Below are 16,813 nucleotides of genomic sequence, written 5' to 3'. Positions count from 1 at the left end.
AGTATTTTTTGCTGAAGATTTATTTCCTTCACTTTCGTACAAGGAAGACCTCGATTTGAGCATGCTATGCAAGGTGTTAAAATGGATTGCCAGAAAATTTTCGTCAATATGTTTTGTAGCGATAGCTACATTACGGTAGCATTACGAGCCTTCAGCGTGGTGGCGCCGTGGCGTTGGCGGCGCTGCCACCCTGTGGCTGTGCCGCCACGCTGTAACGTGGTGGGTCACGTGGTGCGGAGCAGCTGCCGGTGGCGCGGCGCCGTGCCTGATCACGTGGTTGGTCATGTGGTTGGTCACGTGACCAAGTTCCACTTGGTCAGCTGTAGCAATCGCGTCACTCCAGGTTTAACCAAACATAAACCACCGCCATTTTTTTTCAAATTCCAACAGATACTTTAAGGTGATAGCGTAAACATATTGTTGTTTCCTTTCTCATTTGTGTCAAATGCAGCGATAACTTCCCTACGGGTGTCCACTGGATGTAAATGAATGAATAAATGAGTCATCGAAGAAAATATTATGTGTACATATTGAGAATTTCACGCACAGAAGAGTGGTGTTTTAAGCCAATTGTGCGCGAACCTACGAGTCACCCCTGATATCCTCGTACCAGTGTTCTATTCTTTCTGCCGGTTAGTAAAGACTACTAATCTCCTATTCCCCCTAATGGCATGAAGACTACTTAATTTATTGATTCTTCTACACCGCTGTTGGTCGCGAGCCGATAGTGCTGCCTGTCCCTGGCTGCAAATCCAGAACGTCGCCATGGCAACGGCATGAAGCAAAGCATTGCGCGTGGGAGGGTGGAGATAACAAAGGTAATGGAGGAGTTGAGATGAGCGCGGTGTGCGCACTCTCCGCACTCGTAGCTGGCAACGGACGTGTCAGCCACCGAACTCGTACGCTGCCTTCCCCTTGACTCCCAGCTCCGTCACTTTAAACAGCCGGCCGTCTTCCGGTCTCGTGGCGTCCGGCCGGAAGCTGCCGGAAGTGACGTAGAGCGTGTCGTAGTTCTTGCCCCCGAAGCAGCACGATGACGTGTACTTGGCCGGGAAACTGATTTTGGTCAGGATCTTGGCTACATCGGTGTGGAAAAAAAAGAGGGAAAATTCAGCCTCGTTTCTGTTTCGAAGGAATGGGGAAAAAAAAACTTTAGAGAATAAGAAAAAACCAGAATTTCCGCGCTGGCAGAAGGCGGGGCCTGGCATTGAGGGATGGGCGGCGCCGGAAGCGAAGGCAAGTAGCGTACGCTTTACTTTGCGGTTGCATGCCAAGGTTGGCAAGCATTTGAGCATTTTCTTGGTTTGAGCGGTCCGAAATAGAAGCCCCAGCCTATGACTGCTGGTACGACCTGCAGCCAGACCTTACATTTTTAGTTATAATGTATGCGATCATGCAATGTCTCTAGGTCTGTGTATACTGGATGTTTCAGTGAAGGAAAATGAAAATTTGAAAACTGGGCTTTTTGAGATACCGGGATAGCTTATGCAGCATTGTAATACCATTGTTGACGAACATTAAAAAAACCAGAGAATCATGTCTGCCAGTGAGCTGGTTAATTAGTTTCGAAAAAATAAGTTTTTCAGTGTTACATTTAGGACCATGATAGCTATTGGAGCTTTATAATCGACTGTGGCAACATTAAAACCACTTTTTAGAATTTCAAGAACTCGGCTTGCCATCGGCGGTGTGGCTCAACAAATTTCGGCGGCCGCGCGCTTTTCCGAAAAGCGCGGGCCACGAAGCCACGCCTTCTGTTCCGCCCGCGCCTCTGCAACACACGACAGATAAGGTTACGTGCGATGTGCGCCGTGGAGTGACCTGGAGTGACTGACCTCGTTTCACGCGCGTCGAAAATATGCGCTTTTCGATAAAGAAACACGACAGCGAAACTTTGTTGTATCACTGCGCCTGGGGTAAAAGCCTGTTCAAAATTCTAAAAAGTGATATGGCTACGGTTGCCAGTCTCCGACCGCCATCAAGCGCCTAACTGTAATGAGTTAAACATATTACTACTTATCAAGATTTACGCATCTTCTGATTCCCGCTGGCAAAGGTATTGCAAAGCCGCAGATGAAACCTCGATAACTCACAAAGCATGTGTTTAAAAATTCTGTTTCCCCTTCGCTTAGACAGCCGCGATATGAAGGAGCCCGATGGCGGTGTGTCACGCTGAGCTTAACGCACGTGGCTTTGAGAGGGTTTCAAATGGTCCGTCCCGAGAACCGTCGAAACAACCATGCTGCAAAACCTGGATCCGGACTGGCCATGTGTCAAATCTCCAAAGACATCGAACTGGAGTGTCCCTGCTTAATGAGACTGTGACTGACAGTACTGCTGTACGTTAGGTGTGTTATCAGGCGACGATAAAAAAGTGGTCGTGGCGTAACTAATAAGACGCCGGCCTCACAATTACACTGTGAGCTAACTTTTGTGTTATTAATTTACGGTTTAATATTTCAGACATTTTCCAGCGCTGAATGGACGAGGACAGAAAGGCACGGACGAAGCAAATTCTGAGCTCCTTGTATTTCTGTTCTTGTCTGGTGATCGCTGGTAAATACCTCGCAATTACGAGTCCCGGCATTCAATATCAGGACCCCTTGATGAATCAGAGGCGCTTTCATTCGCACCACCGAAAAGCTTTCGTAGCGAAGGATGATTGACAAATTTTTGCACAATACACGCGCGAAAAATATTATTCCAGCGTCGCTGTGCTACTATAGTCCACTGTTATTAATTCCATCTGATGCAACAGGGACCCCGTTATGCATCTATGGCTTTTTAGCAAAATTGGTTTGCCTGATCTCGCAGATTTTTTTTTCTTTGCGCAAGCCCGAATCTCCTAAACCTCTCTCTATGAATATATACGTAAATGGGACCAATAATCGCAGCTGGTCAAGGCCAACGAAAGCCAGAACATGTAGGATAGACAACGAAGAAGGATCTTCTACAAGCAAATCAGTGCTCGACTGCGGTATTAAGGGGAGCGTTAGGTTTAAGAGCTGATTGGTTTGGTTTGGTTTGGTTTGTGGGGGATTACCGTCCCAAAGCGACTCGGGATATGAGGGACGTGTAGTGATGGGGCTCCCGAAATTCCGACCACCTGGGGTTCTTTAACGTGCAATGACATCGCACAGTACATGGGCCTCTAGAATTTGGTCCCCATCGAAATTGGACAGCCGTGGCCGGGATCTAACCCGCGTCTTTCGGGTCAGCAGGCGAGCGCCATAGTCAGTGAGCCACCGCGGCAACCTCTTACTACTTGGACTGTGGACTGTGCAGTGAGAAAGACGATGACGTTAATACTTGCGGTAAGAACTCAAAGCAAACAAAAAAAATCAAATTAGCTATTAACGCCGAGAAATCCTTGTCGTGTGTTCGATTTCTTAATTATTACAACTTTTTGAGTGATAGATTATCACTATCCGAGTCTTGGCCAATCCCCAAAGTATATGTGTCATTCCCTCTTGAGAAGGAGAAAGGGAAAAAGGAGGACAACATTTCAGCAGATATTAACAACAACAGCTGCAACATAACAGCGAAGGATGTCAATCCGGCTTTGGTTTCTGAAATTTACTCGTCCAAAGTTACCCGTCAATGTAATACGCAGGTTGTAAGGTTCCCGAATGCGCAATGATGTTAGGGCTCGAAGTGCTGCTCACGAGCGGCGGTAGAAGGCCCGTTGGCTCTTCGTGCGCTCCAAGCGGTTCAATGCCCGTATATCAGGGGGCGCAGACGAGCGAAACGTTTAAACGGAATCATCATCATCATCATCCTGACTACACCCACTGCAGGGCAAAGGGCTCTCCCATGTATTTCCAACTAACCCTGTCCTTTGCCAGCTGCGCCCACCCTATGCATGCAAACTTCCTAATCTCATCCACCCACGTAACCTTCTGCCGCCCCCCGCTACGCTAGCCCACTGAAGGGCAAAGACCTCTCCAATGTCTCTCCAGTTAGCCCCGTCCTTTGCTAGCTGAGCCCACTCTATGCATGCAAACTTCCTAATGTCATTCGCCCACCTAACTTCCTGCCGCCTCCTGCTACGCTTGCCTTCTCTTGGCATCCACTGTGTCACCCCTAAGGACCAAACCTCAGCACTGTTGCTAACGCTGACTGGGTAACGCCTCTCAGGAGATCCCATGTGGTTAGCGCTGTACGTGTTAGAGAAATTGTACGTAAGCGTTATCGTTAGAACCGTGAAGTTATGTGCACGTTAAATTCTGTCGCTAGCCATATTTGTCCCCGGGAAAAACATCGCGAGGCAAGTTTTGCTCTAAAGGGCGACCCTGCAATGCGGCCTCGGCGGCCTGTTCCCACAGGTGCGCTGGGTCTATTTTTGAGATCGAAAGCAAGTTCGTCGTTTTCAGCTGTCTGCTAAATGTGTTCTGCATCCGGGACAGCTTTGCAGGTTATAGTGCTCATAGCAATGTTTTCCCCCGCAGTGAGTGAACGCCTACAACGGCGTTGTGGGCGCTAAGGACGAGCCCGATTGGTCGCTTTTCAATAGAAAAAGGCAGTAAAGACTGTGCGGAGTGATGCTCGTCCGCGTTGAAGAACTTGGGTGGCCGAAGCTCGTTCTAAACTTTCCAATACGGCATGCTTCGTAAGATAGAAGTGGCGTCCGGCGGGTAAAAAGTTTAGTAACGAACGAAAACAAACAAAAAATATGCTTGTTTTGGTTTATGGGGGTTTAACGTCCCAAAGCGACTCACGCTACAAGGTACCCCGTAGTGATAGTCTCCGGAAGTTTCGATCACCTGGGGTTCTTTAACGCGCACTGAAATCGCTCAGTGCACGGGCCTCTAGAATTTCGCCCCCATAGAAATTCGACCTCCGCAGCCGGGATCGAGCCCACGTATTTCAGGTTAGAAACCGAACGCATAACCACTCAGCCACCGCGGCGGCCAAACAAAAAAATAGCCGAACGCCATAACCACTCAGCCACCGCGGCGGCCAAACAAAAAAATCACTCCCGCAGGAATAAGGGCGTAGTCATTGCTCGACACTAAAACGCCTGCGGTACATGCCTATCGGTCACAGGACGACGTAATCACGCATCCTCCTTTCCAAGCTACATCCATGAAGACGTAACGCTACACAGCAACTGCATATTCAGTTTCAGCCGAAAGCGTAGCAGTGGGCTACGGTTAAATTTTTTTCACGCCTTCATGCACGCCAAGCCGGGCAGCAGTGTAGAGAAGGGGTGTCTAACCAGGACAGCTTTTAATAAAGGCGCTATGTGCAGGACAATGCGCATGCGCGCAGCTAGATGCGAGAAAGTGTAGACAGCGTGACACGACAAAGATGAAGAAAGAAAAGCCAGTCGTGAGAACAGCTGTGGTTTCCTTTCTGTACCCTTGCTGCGCCACGCTGCCTACATTGGAAAGGAATCCACGCTAACTAGGTCAGCCCTTAGCGCGGACCTAAATCCAAGAATACAGGGCGAACTCCCGTAATGAGCTGCTCAGCTGGCAGACCGATGCAGTTTTTTTTCGGCATAGTTTCAGTATTCCCATAAATTCGAGAAGCTGCGGCAGGGTGCAATGATAACTTGAGAGGAATTTTTTGGGAAGGCTGAAGCCAGATTTCTGCAACACCATCTCCGGGCATTATAAGTAAAAGGTTCGCTAAAGCGGAATCTGAAATCACCTTTCTACCGCGGCAATTCGACCTACACTCTCTCACAATTCTTTGAAACCTCGAATTATTGTCCTGTGCGTGGAGTTCCTTTCAGCCAGTGGCGTGGCGGCTTCGCTTTCACTTTCATTTTATTCTTAGGTTTCCGTGAATAAACAGTTTTAGTCGCAGACTACATAGCCGCAAACTACTCCCAAAGAAATAAAAATACTCGTGAACTCTTTGCTTTCGCCGATCGATACGTATCACCTGGCAAGCCGCCACGCGGCTGGCTGAAAAGCACCCCACGCGTTGGCTGACCCCTCCTCTTTTCAGAAGCGAGCCCAAAAAAGAAGGCGGGAGCTGGGACGCCTAATTCCATCTAATAGGGAAATCGGCCGCGCAGGACAGTAATTCGGAGCTTCTAAAAATACTCGGAGCGTGCAGATTGAGTTCCCGCGGTAAAAAGTCGAGCTCACAAGTTGGATGATGTGTTCGCAACGGGATCATCCTTCCATATCATTTGACAAATATGGTAGCTCCCGTCACGGTGCCTCTAATTCCCTCAGTGCAGCATAATTAAGGGCTCATGCCGGGGTTACGTAGCCAATCCTTGAGAGCCCACGCTGAGATTTCTCTAGCGGGTGCTTGGTCATTCAGTATTCAACAAGTCGCTGCACGTGTACCCGTTGATGGCCAGACAACCATACCAGGAATTCACAGGATGCTTCAGGTATCCTCTCGGCTGATGTGTAACACTGGCGCTTAATATTTACAGTGAAGAGCGTCGCTATAAAGGCAAAAGTGACCTGACTAATGGCTACTGGGAACGCTGGAACATAACTAATTAAAAGGTGTATCAGTGCTCTCCTTGCTTACATCGAATGAAAAAACACGGTGGTCCTACCTGTTTCCGGGTCAATCTGCACGACGGCGTAGCCTCCGAAGCAGGCCAGCCAGACTTTGTCGCTGAGGTCGGTGGTCATGCCGTCGGGCACTCCCATCTCCTGGTAGCCGGGCGTCTTGTTGAAGTCAACCAGAACTCGGCGGTTGCCTGCGATGCCCCTCGCGCGTGAAAGAAAGCGCCGAGTTGAACCACTGTAGTGCCGTGTAAAGGCGACCGCTAAAACCACTGTGTAATCAGAGCCCTGCGGCTACTATATTAGTGCTTAGGTTGAGGTCTTCTACTCTAGCTCAATAATATCTATCCAGTGGATTAGACACGAGCGCTTCTCGCCTGAGTTGGGAGCCGAGGGACAGCTTTCGTGATAGCAAGTCTTGAAGCATACTTTCCGGGTTGGCCACATATGTACCATACATTTAGGACGTATTGCCGTCTAACCCAGAAATGCGAACCGCTGGGCAGTTTGATTTATGACTGTCACTGGGGAAACTAGCGAAAGAAGTCGCAGGACAAGCCATAGAAGGAGCACACCTGCATTTGCTTCTTCTGGCATTGTCCGGCGTTTTCTTTCCGCTAGTTCCTTCAGTTTCATACGTAATGAAAGCTTTTCCCTGAGAAGTTGACGAGTTGCGACTGTCGAGCCTCCCGTGTGATCAGTACTTGTGCTCAAACTACACGAAGAGGTCGAGTGGGCATCAAGAAAAAGCATGCGCCTAATAATCCGTATAGACTGGTGAACGAGCTGCTGAATTCCGATTTCCCGCGATTAAGTTAATCCAGCCCTCTGTTTCAGATCTTCCAACATGCTTGGACATCACCAACATAGCGCCATCTGTAGTCCACCAGCAGCGAACACCGCGTATCCCAAGTGATATATATTTGTATTTAATTAAGAGAAAAATGAGCAGTGGCGTGAGGTGGTGTGAAAATACGTTTCTGCTAATGGCCTGCTCTTCTTACACGCTGCAGAATCTGACTTCTAAAACACTACCTGCGTTCACAAGTAGTTCAGTCGTCATAGAAAATTAATAGGGTGTACTGAACATTCAAAATTCTCGCGGCAATTTGATATGTTCAGCGCCAGACAGCACGCTGTGGGGCAGTGCAAACTAGAAATTCTTCTCCAGAATTTTTGGGATTGAGCACTCCTCTACCACATCTCCACGCAAATCCATTCATTGGCCCGGCATTCCTCCAGGGGGCGGGGGCCAAAGGACAGAGATATACCGTGAATTACAGTACACACCAGTGGCTATGGGGCTCGGCTCCTGAACCGAAAAACGCGGGTTCGATCCAGGCCACGGCGGTCGAATTTCGATGAAGGCGAAATTCTAGAGGCCCGCGTACTGTGCGACGTCAGTGGCCGTCAAAGAACACCAGGTGGTCGAAATTATCCAGAACCGTCCACTACAGCGTCCCTCATAGCTTGAGTCACTTTGGAACGTTAAACCCTACAAAAACAAAGCAAACAATTTAACGGATCACGAATACCTTCTGCAAACGGGAGAACACGAAGTGAACGTGGAAGATACCGAATGGCGAGATTAAAATGAAATAGACTTTATATTGTTAGGTCAACCTGGCATCCTTCCGGATGAGGAGCTGCTCGGCAAGGTGTAAAGTAGTGAGCATAGGATTGAAAGGTCTCGAATTAGCGCAGACTTGAAGTAAACAACGCAAGATATTACTGAGGAAGAGGCCTATTGAAGTAAACAACGCAAGATATTACTGAGGAAGAGGCCTATCAAAGAGCTAGCGCTTAGAGGGAAGGTAGATGAATTCGGAATCTCGCTGCAGAGCAGATATTTGGCTTAAACTGAGGACGGCAACCTTAGTGTTCAAGCAATAAGCGGTAGTTTCACACATATCACAACGGATAGCGCATTAGACGCAGGGGGCAGACCAGTCAGACAAGGTAATGGTAAGATCTCTGCGGTGACAAAAGGTCTGATTAAGAAACACCAAAACATAAAAGCATTAAAACAGATGCTTGGGCGAGTTGGTACGACATATTCCTGAAAAACAGCGCGAACTTGAACACGGACATCACCTATTTATTTCCCTGCTCTCAGCAATAAAATTTCAGTTGTAAGTCAGCGCCCGTCTGTTGTCTTCCTTCTGTCCGTGTTCAAGCTCGCGCTATTTTTCAGGAATAAAAGCATCTAACCCCCTCGACAAAATAGAAATGGAAGAGATATCAAAGCTAATGAATAAGCGCATGGTAAACGACATAAGAAAGTATATGGAGAATATCTAGCACGCTCTAAAGAACGAAGGCAGCCAAAAAGCGATGATGAGAAAGCTAGCCATAGGCAAAAACGAGATGCATGCGCTAAAAGATAACGAGGGTATTGTTATTACCAATATGGATGAAGTAGTTAAAGCAACCGGAGAGTGCTGCACAGGTCTGTACAGCAGCTGAAGTAATGAGGATGATAAAGAAAGGCAGTTGTGCAGGGCACTTGAATATCCCGCCGGCAACGAAAAAGGAAGAAAGCCTTAGAAGCAATGGAAATGGGGAAAGAATCTGGTGAGGATCAGGTAACAGCAGATCTGTCAAGAACGCGTGGGGATTTTTAGTTAGAAAAACTGGATAGCCTGTGAACGCAATGCACTATTCATTACTGGAGTCGCTTTGGGACGCTAAACCCCATTCACCCAACTCCCAACTGCACGCGCCCAGCGGACTATATATGTTAGAGCTTTTGTGGAATGACTAATTTATAAGCATCTATTTTTTCAACATCGCCCAAAGTACAATGAAATGCACAGTGCGATCCCATGGATGATGTCAAGGCAACGTTCCGAATGTGGACAATAAGTAGAAAAAATAATTTTCATTTTCCAAAATTGACCTCTGTAGACTAGAAACCGGTCGACGACTGCATACCGGAAATTGCGGTAGCTTTGTTCGCTTCCCTTTGCTTTAAGTTAACTTTTTGGCCGTGCCCCTTTCATTAAATGTATACAGGTTCGAGCTCGTTATTCTTCTTGACACGACCTGGGGAGGTCACATTTGTATTTTACTTTCCGTTAAGTTCCCACTCTTTCTATCCCGATTTCATCGGTGCCAATGCGGCCGCCCATAGGTGAGGCGCATTTGGAGTCGAAGCGCCGCGCAATCTGACACATTAAATTCAATAAAAGTTCACAACTTCTAGCAAGTCCACGATTACGTCTTGTACTTCAGACTGAAAGCAACCATACGCTCCTCAAGATTACGCTGGACTTTAGGTATGTGCAAACAGAAAACTCCATCCACTTCTGCACGTATTTGACAGAGCGTTTCGTCGTCAAAAACCGTGCCCCATATTCGAAAAGCTACGCGCTTGCCTTACAGTTATAATGCAAAAATTGAGCGCATATAAGCGAACGGCACGAAGAGCGACTCGCTAGCTGGTTCGAGGAATGGCTCACTCAATGATGTCGCAGTGGATAACGATGCAAAGCCTGCGCTTTGTGGTAAGAAAAATGTGCGGACATGCCCATAGCACTGTGGGCAGTATTTAGAGTGAATACATAATGCATGTGCACCTGAAAGCGTTGCGTTGTCTAAGGTTTGTTTCGAGGCTATAACTATATGCGCCAGAAATGAAGTGGCTTGTCGTCCTCGGGCAATGATCGATGCGCTTCTGTTCTCGACTTCACCTGCATCACATTTGTGAGCTCTGACTTCCCGCATACGTGCTGTGCTCTGAGCAAGACGCTCTGCCTCCCCTTCACCGATGACATCCTTGAAACGCAACTGATGTACCACGTGGTACATGAGGCGTGGTAATGAGGCGGCCACTCATGCGCAAGCAAACGCCGATATCTGTAATAGTAGCACATAGCGTAATCGGATAATGGGGAAAGCTTGTGCACGCACAACCAGGTCCTTCTCCCGCCGCCACGAGCCATACCTTCTCTACGACTTCCCCTTAATTGTTCTCTTCCTTTCCTTCTTATTCCTCCTCGGCCAAGTTGGAAACGCGGAGAGCATGTGCAGAGCATGTGCGGAGAGCATGTGCACGAAAGAAGCCGACGACGATGACTAATCTGATCCAGGGCTAACTCATAATAGCGTTGTAATAAAGATTTCCGTTATGATCTTTCTGCTCTCGTGTAAAGATTTAGAGTCAAATTATCCTGTGCTCGTATTTAATGATTATCGTACATCCAAACTCATCCATACGGCTGCAAAACAAAGCCAAAGGAAGTGGCTGCTCTCAGGCAAGATGTACAGCTCTCCTTTGAAGCTGTACATGGCTGAGCTCGGGTGAATTCTAATCAGTAATTACTCCCCGATTACGATTATAATCTTGATTTGGGGATAGGATGCAATTAACTCGTGTTTCGTCCTGCTTAATCGTATAAACCTTGGGACCCTTACATCTTGTACAAATCCCACCAATATGAAAGGAAGCAAAGTTTCAGCATTAGGTTAAGAATTACTCCATAATTATTCGTGACAAGCACACTTATTTCTGCTTTCAAACTAATTTTCCTTTTGGTGTATAACACCCGAAAGTCATTTAGTAGAGAAAGAACTTAGCAGAGAAATAACCAAAAGATGCTTCCTGTTATGCAAATTGGCTGTTCTTTTCACATTAGAGGGACGTATATGATATGGTTTAGCGCTACTGCGTGCTGACTGAAGTGACGGACAAGGATTTGAAATTTAGCGAGTCCTCCTACCAACAACTCCTCTTAACTCCTCCTTCTTATCAAGGGATGTGTGAGGATCCTGACATGAAGCTACGCCATCTGAGCAGCTTTCCCACTGGCGGCCTCATGACTTCGCTGCGGATACGTTGCGCATCAGGTCTAGTCCTCAAACAGGCAATGACTTCAAGGCACGACGACATTCGGATGCCACATCGGTGCACTCACTGATCTCTCCCGCGGCGAGGTCAAAGTCGAAGACGTAGACATTTCCGGGCACCGTGTCAACGTAGAACATGGTTCTGTTGTCGCACGTCCAGGTGATCCCGTTGGACAAAGAAATCTTGCCGAGCTTGTGTTTCAGCTGTCCCTTGGAGAAGGACCAAAAGTTGTTCTTCTCGGGTATCAGGTTCTGCACCCCCGTCGAGGACATTGATCCTGAAGACGCAGAGAAGCGGTTCACCTCGTCCAGAACTATTGGCATTAATTGCTGCCTACGTAAACACCGAAGTAACCGTCTGCACAGAAATTATCCTCCTCAAGCACTTTCCGGGGACATGCCCAACATTACTGAAGAAAAAATTTAAATATGGAAAAAATATTAGAGTTCTGGTACATAAATATTCATGGTAATGCTCCATTCTTCTGATATGTAGGAAAATATTTCTTTTTTTAGCGTTTCCGTCGCTTGCATCAAGCACATAAGACTAAAACCAAATGGGAATGCGTTTGATGGTTGCAAAAACGTAATAGCTAAGAAATGGAAGCTTGGCGGCGGGTGATCTGCGTATATATTGATTTTTATACTGTAATCTTAAAATTTACGAAAAAAATGCGTTCGAAAACTCTTTCCCATGCTAGAATGTTTTTGTCCAGAATTGTTCGGTATGTATTGCTTCTACATTGAATGATGTATCGGACACCATGTATGAAGCATCTGAGTTCAACAACTTGGGGCAGCTGAGAACCTCAGGTGGCTTTAACTAACTCACAGCAGTCCACTACGGCGTCTCTCGTAGCGCAAGTAGAGCTTCGGAACATTAAACCGAATATATACTGTGCCATAAAGCGCGCTCTTTCTACCAACAGTGAGAAATCAATGGGCAGAGCTCAACGCGTCGTTTCGAAATCACCGGTGTCTCCGGCAACCTAATGCACCCCGTAGCTCGGGATTGAAGGGTCATGACCAGGGTCAAGACATCCGAATGCAGGGTAACACTCCTCACTCACCTATCCACAAGCGTCCCTTGGCATCGCACTTTCCGTCGTTGATGTGGGTCTGCACCGTGGATTCGGGGTCCTGCACCTCAACCAGCCGCTGCTTCTCTCGCGTGTCCAGGTTAAGCCGGTAGACGCCGCGCTCCATGCACAACGCCACGAAGCGGTTGTTTTCGGCGTACGGGATGGCATTGCCCACATCGCCTTCTGCGTGTGTAGACATAGGCACCTAAAGAGTTGATATACTCACACTACAAAGAAAGCTGTGCAAGTGGCCTAGACACACCATGGCTATATTTTGTTAACCTTAGCGGCAGCCTTTAATGTAAGCCTTATGATAGTGCGCCTCCGGGATACCCAACTAAAGCAGCTGCCACAAATTGAGGCACTGTTTTGTTGTGTTTACCGTTTGCGAGGGGGTTAATGTCCAATAGAGACTCAGGCTATGAGGAACGTCGTAGTGAAGGGCTCCGGAAATTTCGACCACCTGAGGTTCTTAAGCGTGCACTGACATCGCACAGTACACGGACCTCGAGAATTTCGCCTCCATCTAAATTCGACAGCCACGGCCGGGATCGAACCCGCGTCTTTTGGGTCAGCAGTCGAGCGCCATAACCACTGAGTCACCGCGGCGGCTGTTCTGCTGTGTATTCCTCCTGCACGGTATCCTATGGGTCAACAGCAACAAGGCTTCATCCTTTCCTTGCTGCACTGAGCCTCTCGATAACCAATCGCTCTTATGCAAATCATATTCATAGAGTACACTAATATAGCAACATCGATTGTTTTTCAGATCATGCGTTACTACCGGTACTGTGATGGCAGAGGTAATCATCAAACTGAATCTTCCTCGGGAAGATTGAGGCATTGCATTCGAGCCTCGTTTTTAAGCATTTAGGATGGCCAGGAGTACAAAAATATCCGCAGCAAACAGCGTTCCAACGCTTGTTATAGTAGTGAGACTTGATTTTGTATATACTTTTGTATGAACATACTGCAAAACAAACTGAGCTGGCGAAAGAAATGCGGACAACTATGGCAGTGGCTCGATGAGGTCGCACGGGACTGGCACGTGGATGGCACGACGTCCTCATCACGCTTTATGTCCTCGGGTGCATGATCAGAGGCCTGCGGTGTGGTATGGGATATGGCTGTAACACTGGTAATTTTGGTGCTGAGGTTTAAATGTGTGAATATGAGGGTATGTGTGAATATTGTGCTCATAGTACCTTGTGTTTATAGTTCTCAAGTTAGTTTCATTATTTGTGAAAGTTGCTTGCTATATGTAATTTGCAGCGTGTTCTTGCAGTCATGAGGCACTGTTCTCCAAATTACTTGTTTTAAGTGTGTTGTATTATAAATGCGTATTCTCAAATTCCTCTCACAATGGGATCTGAGCTGTACCTTCTGCTTTATTTACATATAGTTGTGTATCAGTTGTTCAGTTGCAGATATCCTTTTTTAATATTGCATGGCATCGTTGTTGAGTTGGAACTTTTTCTGCTGTGCTTTCTCGCCTTTCTGAAACCCCTCAGCCACAGACATAGGCATTATATGAGCACAAATTGTAGAATCAAGGAGCGCTTTTTTCAAGAATAACTGGATATGTAGCCAGCAAAGGTGTCACTGAGATCTTAAATAATTTCTGGTTAAAAGAACTAAAGACTATTAGAGATGAAATGAGGCATCTTCATTCTCATTGTGTAGTCGCACTGACACTCAGCAACTTTTCTCAGACGAGCCCTGCCCTCAAAATATTACCTACTCAGTTAGTAGAACAAAATATCTATTTTCATTAGGACTCATCCCCTGGTGCTAAGTGTAGCACCCTAATCTGCCATCAGGAACTGGCGACACCACAAAGAACACCTTTAGATACAGTCATGCAATTTCCATGAAAAGTTCAAATCCTCCAAATTCAATGCCCAACAAAAAAAAATAGACCCCTGAAACCGAAACAAATGCAGATATATACAAGGATACAGTTTCAGAGCTGAAATCCTCCCTCCTTATCGGGCCGGAGAATGGTGACCGCTGCTCAGAGTCCCCTTCACTTCAGAAGTGCACCCACTGTCGAGGATTATGTAGACACATGACCACAGATGGCCTCTTCATAAGCACCCACACGTCTGGTATAGCTCAGGCCCACCTTGTTACCATTGACCCGCCGCGGTGGCTAAGTGGTTAGGGCGCTCGGCTACTGATCCGGAGTTCCCGGGTTCGAACCCGACCGCGGCGGCCGCGTTTCGATGGAGGCGAAACGCAAGGACGCCCGTGTGCTGTGCGATGTCAGTGCACGTTAAAGATCCCCAGGTGGTCGAAATTATTCCGGAGCCCTCCACTGTGGCACCTCTTTCTTGCTTTCTTCTCTTAGTCCCTCCTTTGTCCCTTCCCTTACGACGCGGTTCAGGTGTCCGCCGATATGTGAGACGGATACCGCGCCATTTCCTTTCCCCAAAACCAGTTTTTTTTTTATAATGTGAATACGGCAGACTATAGGCACAAGGACAGTATTGCTTGGGAAAGATAGAACTTCTAGGGCCGTTCCTAGCAGTCGTTGGTCGTTCGCATGTTCTGGGTTACGATTCAGCAGTAGCTAGAATGCACATAAAGCCTTTCCCATTAAACGTGGCCAGATACGTGCTGGTAGGTGTGCTTATTTTTTATTCAGAAAACGGATATGCCCACAGTATCCGCTTTGCACACAGAGTGTCACTCCGGCCGCTAAGCGCATCATAAATGCTCTGTAAATAAACCGTAACCAACCAAAATTTTATCCAAAATTCATTTCGAGTGCGAGGGTTGCGAAGAAAATCTTTTTAGTTTATATGTAACGCAACCCTGAAGCCAGGAAGAAACCAGCCCCCGTCAGACGTTTTTATGCTTGCTAATTAAGATGATTCTCATCTGATGATGCGTTTACTCTGTATATGTAATTCCGATGTCAGAAAGAACTACCTTAGTAGTTGTCCAGCTCCTGTACGAAAATACAAGACAGACAATAAGCATTTATAGTGTCAGTGAAAAATGATGGCAGCCGTAATGCAGGCGTTAATGCGACAGAATAGCGATACCCGGATCGGTGAGGGATCGGTACAAATGGCAGTGGCTAATATACGTTCCCATGTGCTTTGGGCTGTGTATTGTCCCTTCCTTTCTTGGCTTCGAGTCGTTACGCTGTTTGACAAGGACACCTTGAGAAGACACCTCTGCATAGAGTGGCAACTCCAATTTTGCACCGCTCATGCAAGTAAACCGTGAAGTCGATGTTCACAAGTGTTTTCTCAATCAGCTTCTCATCTTACACCGCAAGCAATTTTTCCTTCAAGGCGTAGTTAGTGACTTCACGAAGTGTACGTCAAATGCGCGAGAAAATGCGTTACTAGTGCAGTAGGGCAAAAAGAAACGAGGGGCGACAGATATACACAGGATTCTTATGTGTATTTTAGCTCCACTGCGCCCACAATGAACGCATACCAACAGGACAAATATTCAGTCCTACCAGGACGTCAACGCTCTTCCTCTAGAAATATTAGGAGCTAGAATTAAGCAAGGCTGTTGCAAAGTAAGATTCGAAGTCAGTCTCCTCTGTCCTAAAATTAGTTTAATGTTCGTTTTTGCAGTCTAAAGAAATTGGAGGCTGACATCCCTCCATTTAATCGGTTTGTGGATGTCTGCTGGCTTTGAACCGTTGCACTCTCACCCATCACTTGCTTAGATCATGAAATCAATTTGAATTTTATATTGTTGGGCTCCACCTCTTCTTAGGTCACGAACGAAACGCATTATTGATAAATAAATCAATAACCTGCCCCAGCAACGTGCGATCGACTAGTCCATGATAACGTCTTACAGTGTAAGTCTGCATCTTACTCTGAACCACAAAGTCACATACTGCGTAGTTTCTGACATACATACACGACACGTGTCGCAATGTCCAGGTTAAAGGTAAATTACCCAACTTGATGACTTCTGTCTCGGTGCGGAGCTGGGGGTCGTAGCGCACCAGCTCCCTCCCAAGGATGTCAACGTGGAGGAGCGTAGAGTTACGGCCGTCCCAGTGGGGTCCTTCTCCCAGAAGATTCTTGCGGGTGCTTGCCACTTCCACTTTCATCTCGGAGGCTTCGAACTGTACCACGAAGGTAGAATAGGGACCAGATGCACGATTATCGACTGAACTGCGCTTATACACTGTTGACCCGGCCTGGCTACGCCACGAAAACTGTTGAAACGTCTTCTTCTTCGAGACGGATCAGGATGTAACCATCACCACAATCTTCTCGGCGACTGCGGGCTGTTGTTGTTATTATCATGCATATATCCTCGGGCAAGAATTGGGGTGCACAGAGAGATGATGATTATGATGATGATGATGATGACCTCAGGCTTAATGGCACATACCCATGCGGGGAATTGGCCGCGGTG

The 16,813-nt window shown here is 47.1% G+C and overlaps 1 protein-coding gene across 1 annotated transcript; it reads right to left on the bottom strand.

The window, feature by feature from the left end:
- Positions 1-664: 664 nt before the first annotated feature.
- LOC144107059 (regucalcin-like) lies at positions 665-16,597 on the bottom strand. The gene is made up of 5 exons (XM_077640036.1): positions 16,346-16,597; positions 12,401-12,595; positions 11,399-11,608; positions 6,530-6,676; positions 665-1,078 (listed from the first exon to the last, which is right to left on the bottom strand). The coding sequence occupies exons 1-5, from the start codon at positions 16,500-16,502 to the stop codon at positions 885-887; spliced, it is 903 nt and encodes a 300-aa protein (XP_077496162.1). The 5' UTR covers positions 16,503-16,597; the 3' UTR covers positions 665-884.
- Positions 16,598-16,813: the final 216 nt, after the last annotated feature.

Source organism: Amblyomma americanum, chromosome 10, assembly GCF_052857255.1.
Source record: "Amblyomma americanum isolate KBUSLIRL-KWMA chromosome 10, ASM5285725v1, whole genome shotgun sequence".
NCBI lineage: Eukaryota > Metazoa > Arthropoda > Arachnida > Ixodida > Ixodidae > Amblyomma > Amblyomma americanum.
Note: the sequence above shows the minus strand (reverse complement) of the source record. Positions and strands in the feature narration are given on the sequence as shown.

What these genes read in the sequence shown, in the direction of transcription:
- LOC144107059 (XM_077640036.1), bottom strand. Translation starts at nt 16,502, where the DNA reads ATGAAAGTGGAAGTGGCAAGCACCCGCAAGAATCTTCTGGGAGAAGGA. An exon ending in GACAGAAGTCATCAAGTTGG is followed by an intron (nt 12,596 to 16,345) that starts GTAATTTACCTT and finishes CTACACACGCAG; the next exon opens with AAGGCGATGTGGGCAATGCC. An exon ending in GCAGATTGACCCGGAAACAG is followed by an intron (nt 1,079 to 6,529) that starts GTAGGACCACCG and finishes ACACCGATGTAG; the next exon opens with CCAAGATCCTGACCAAAATC.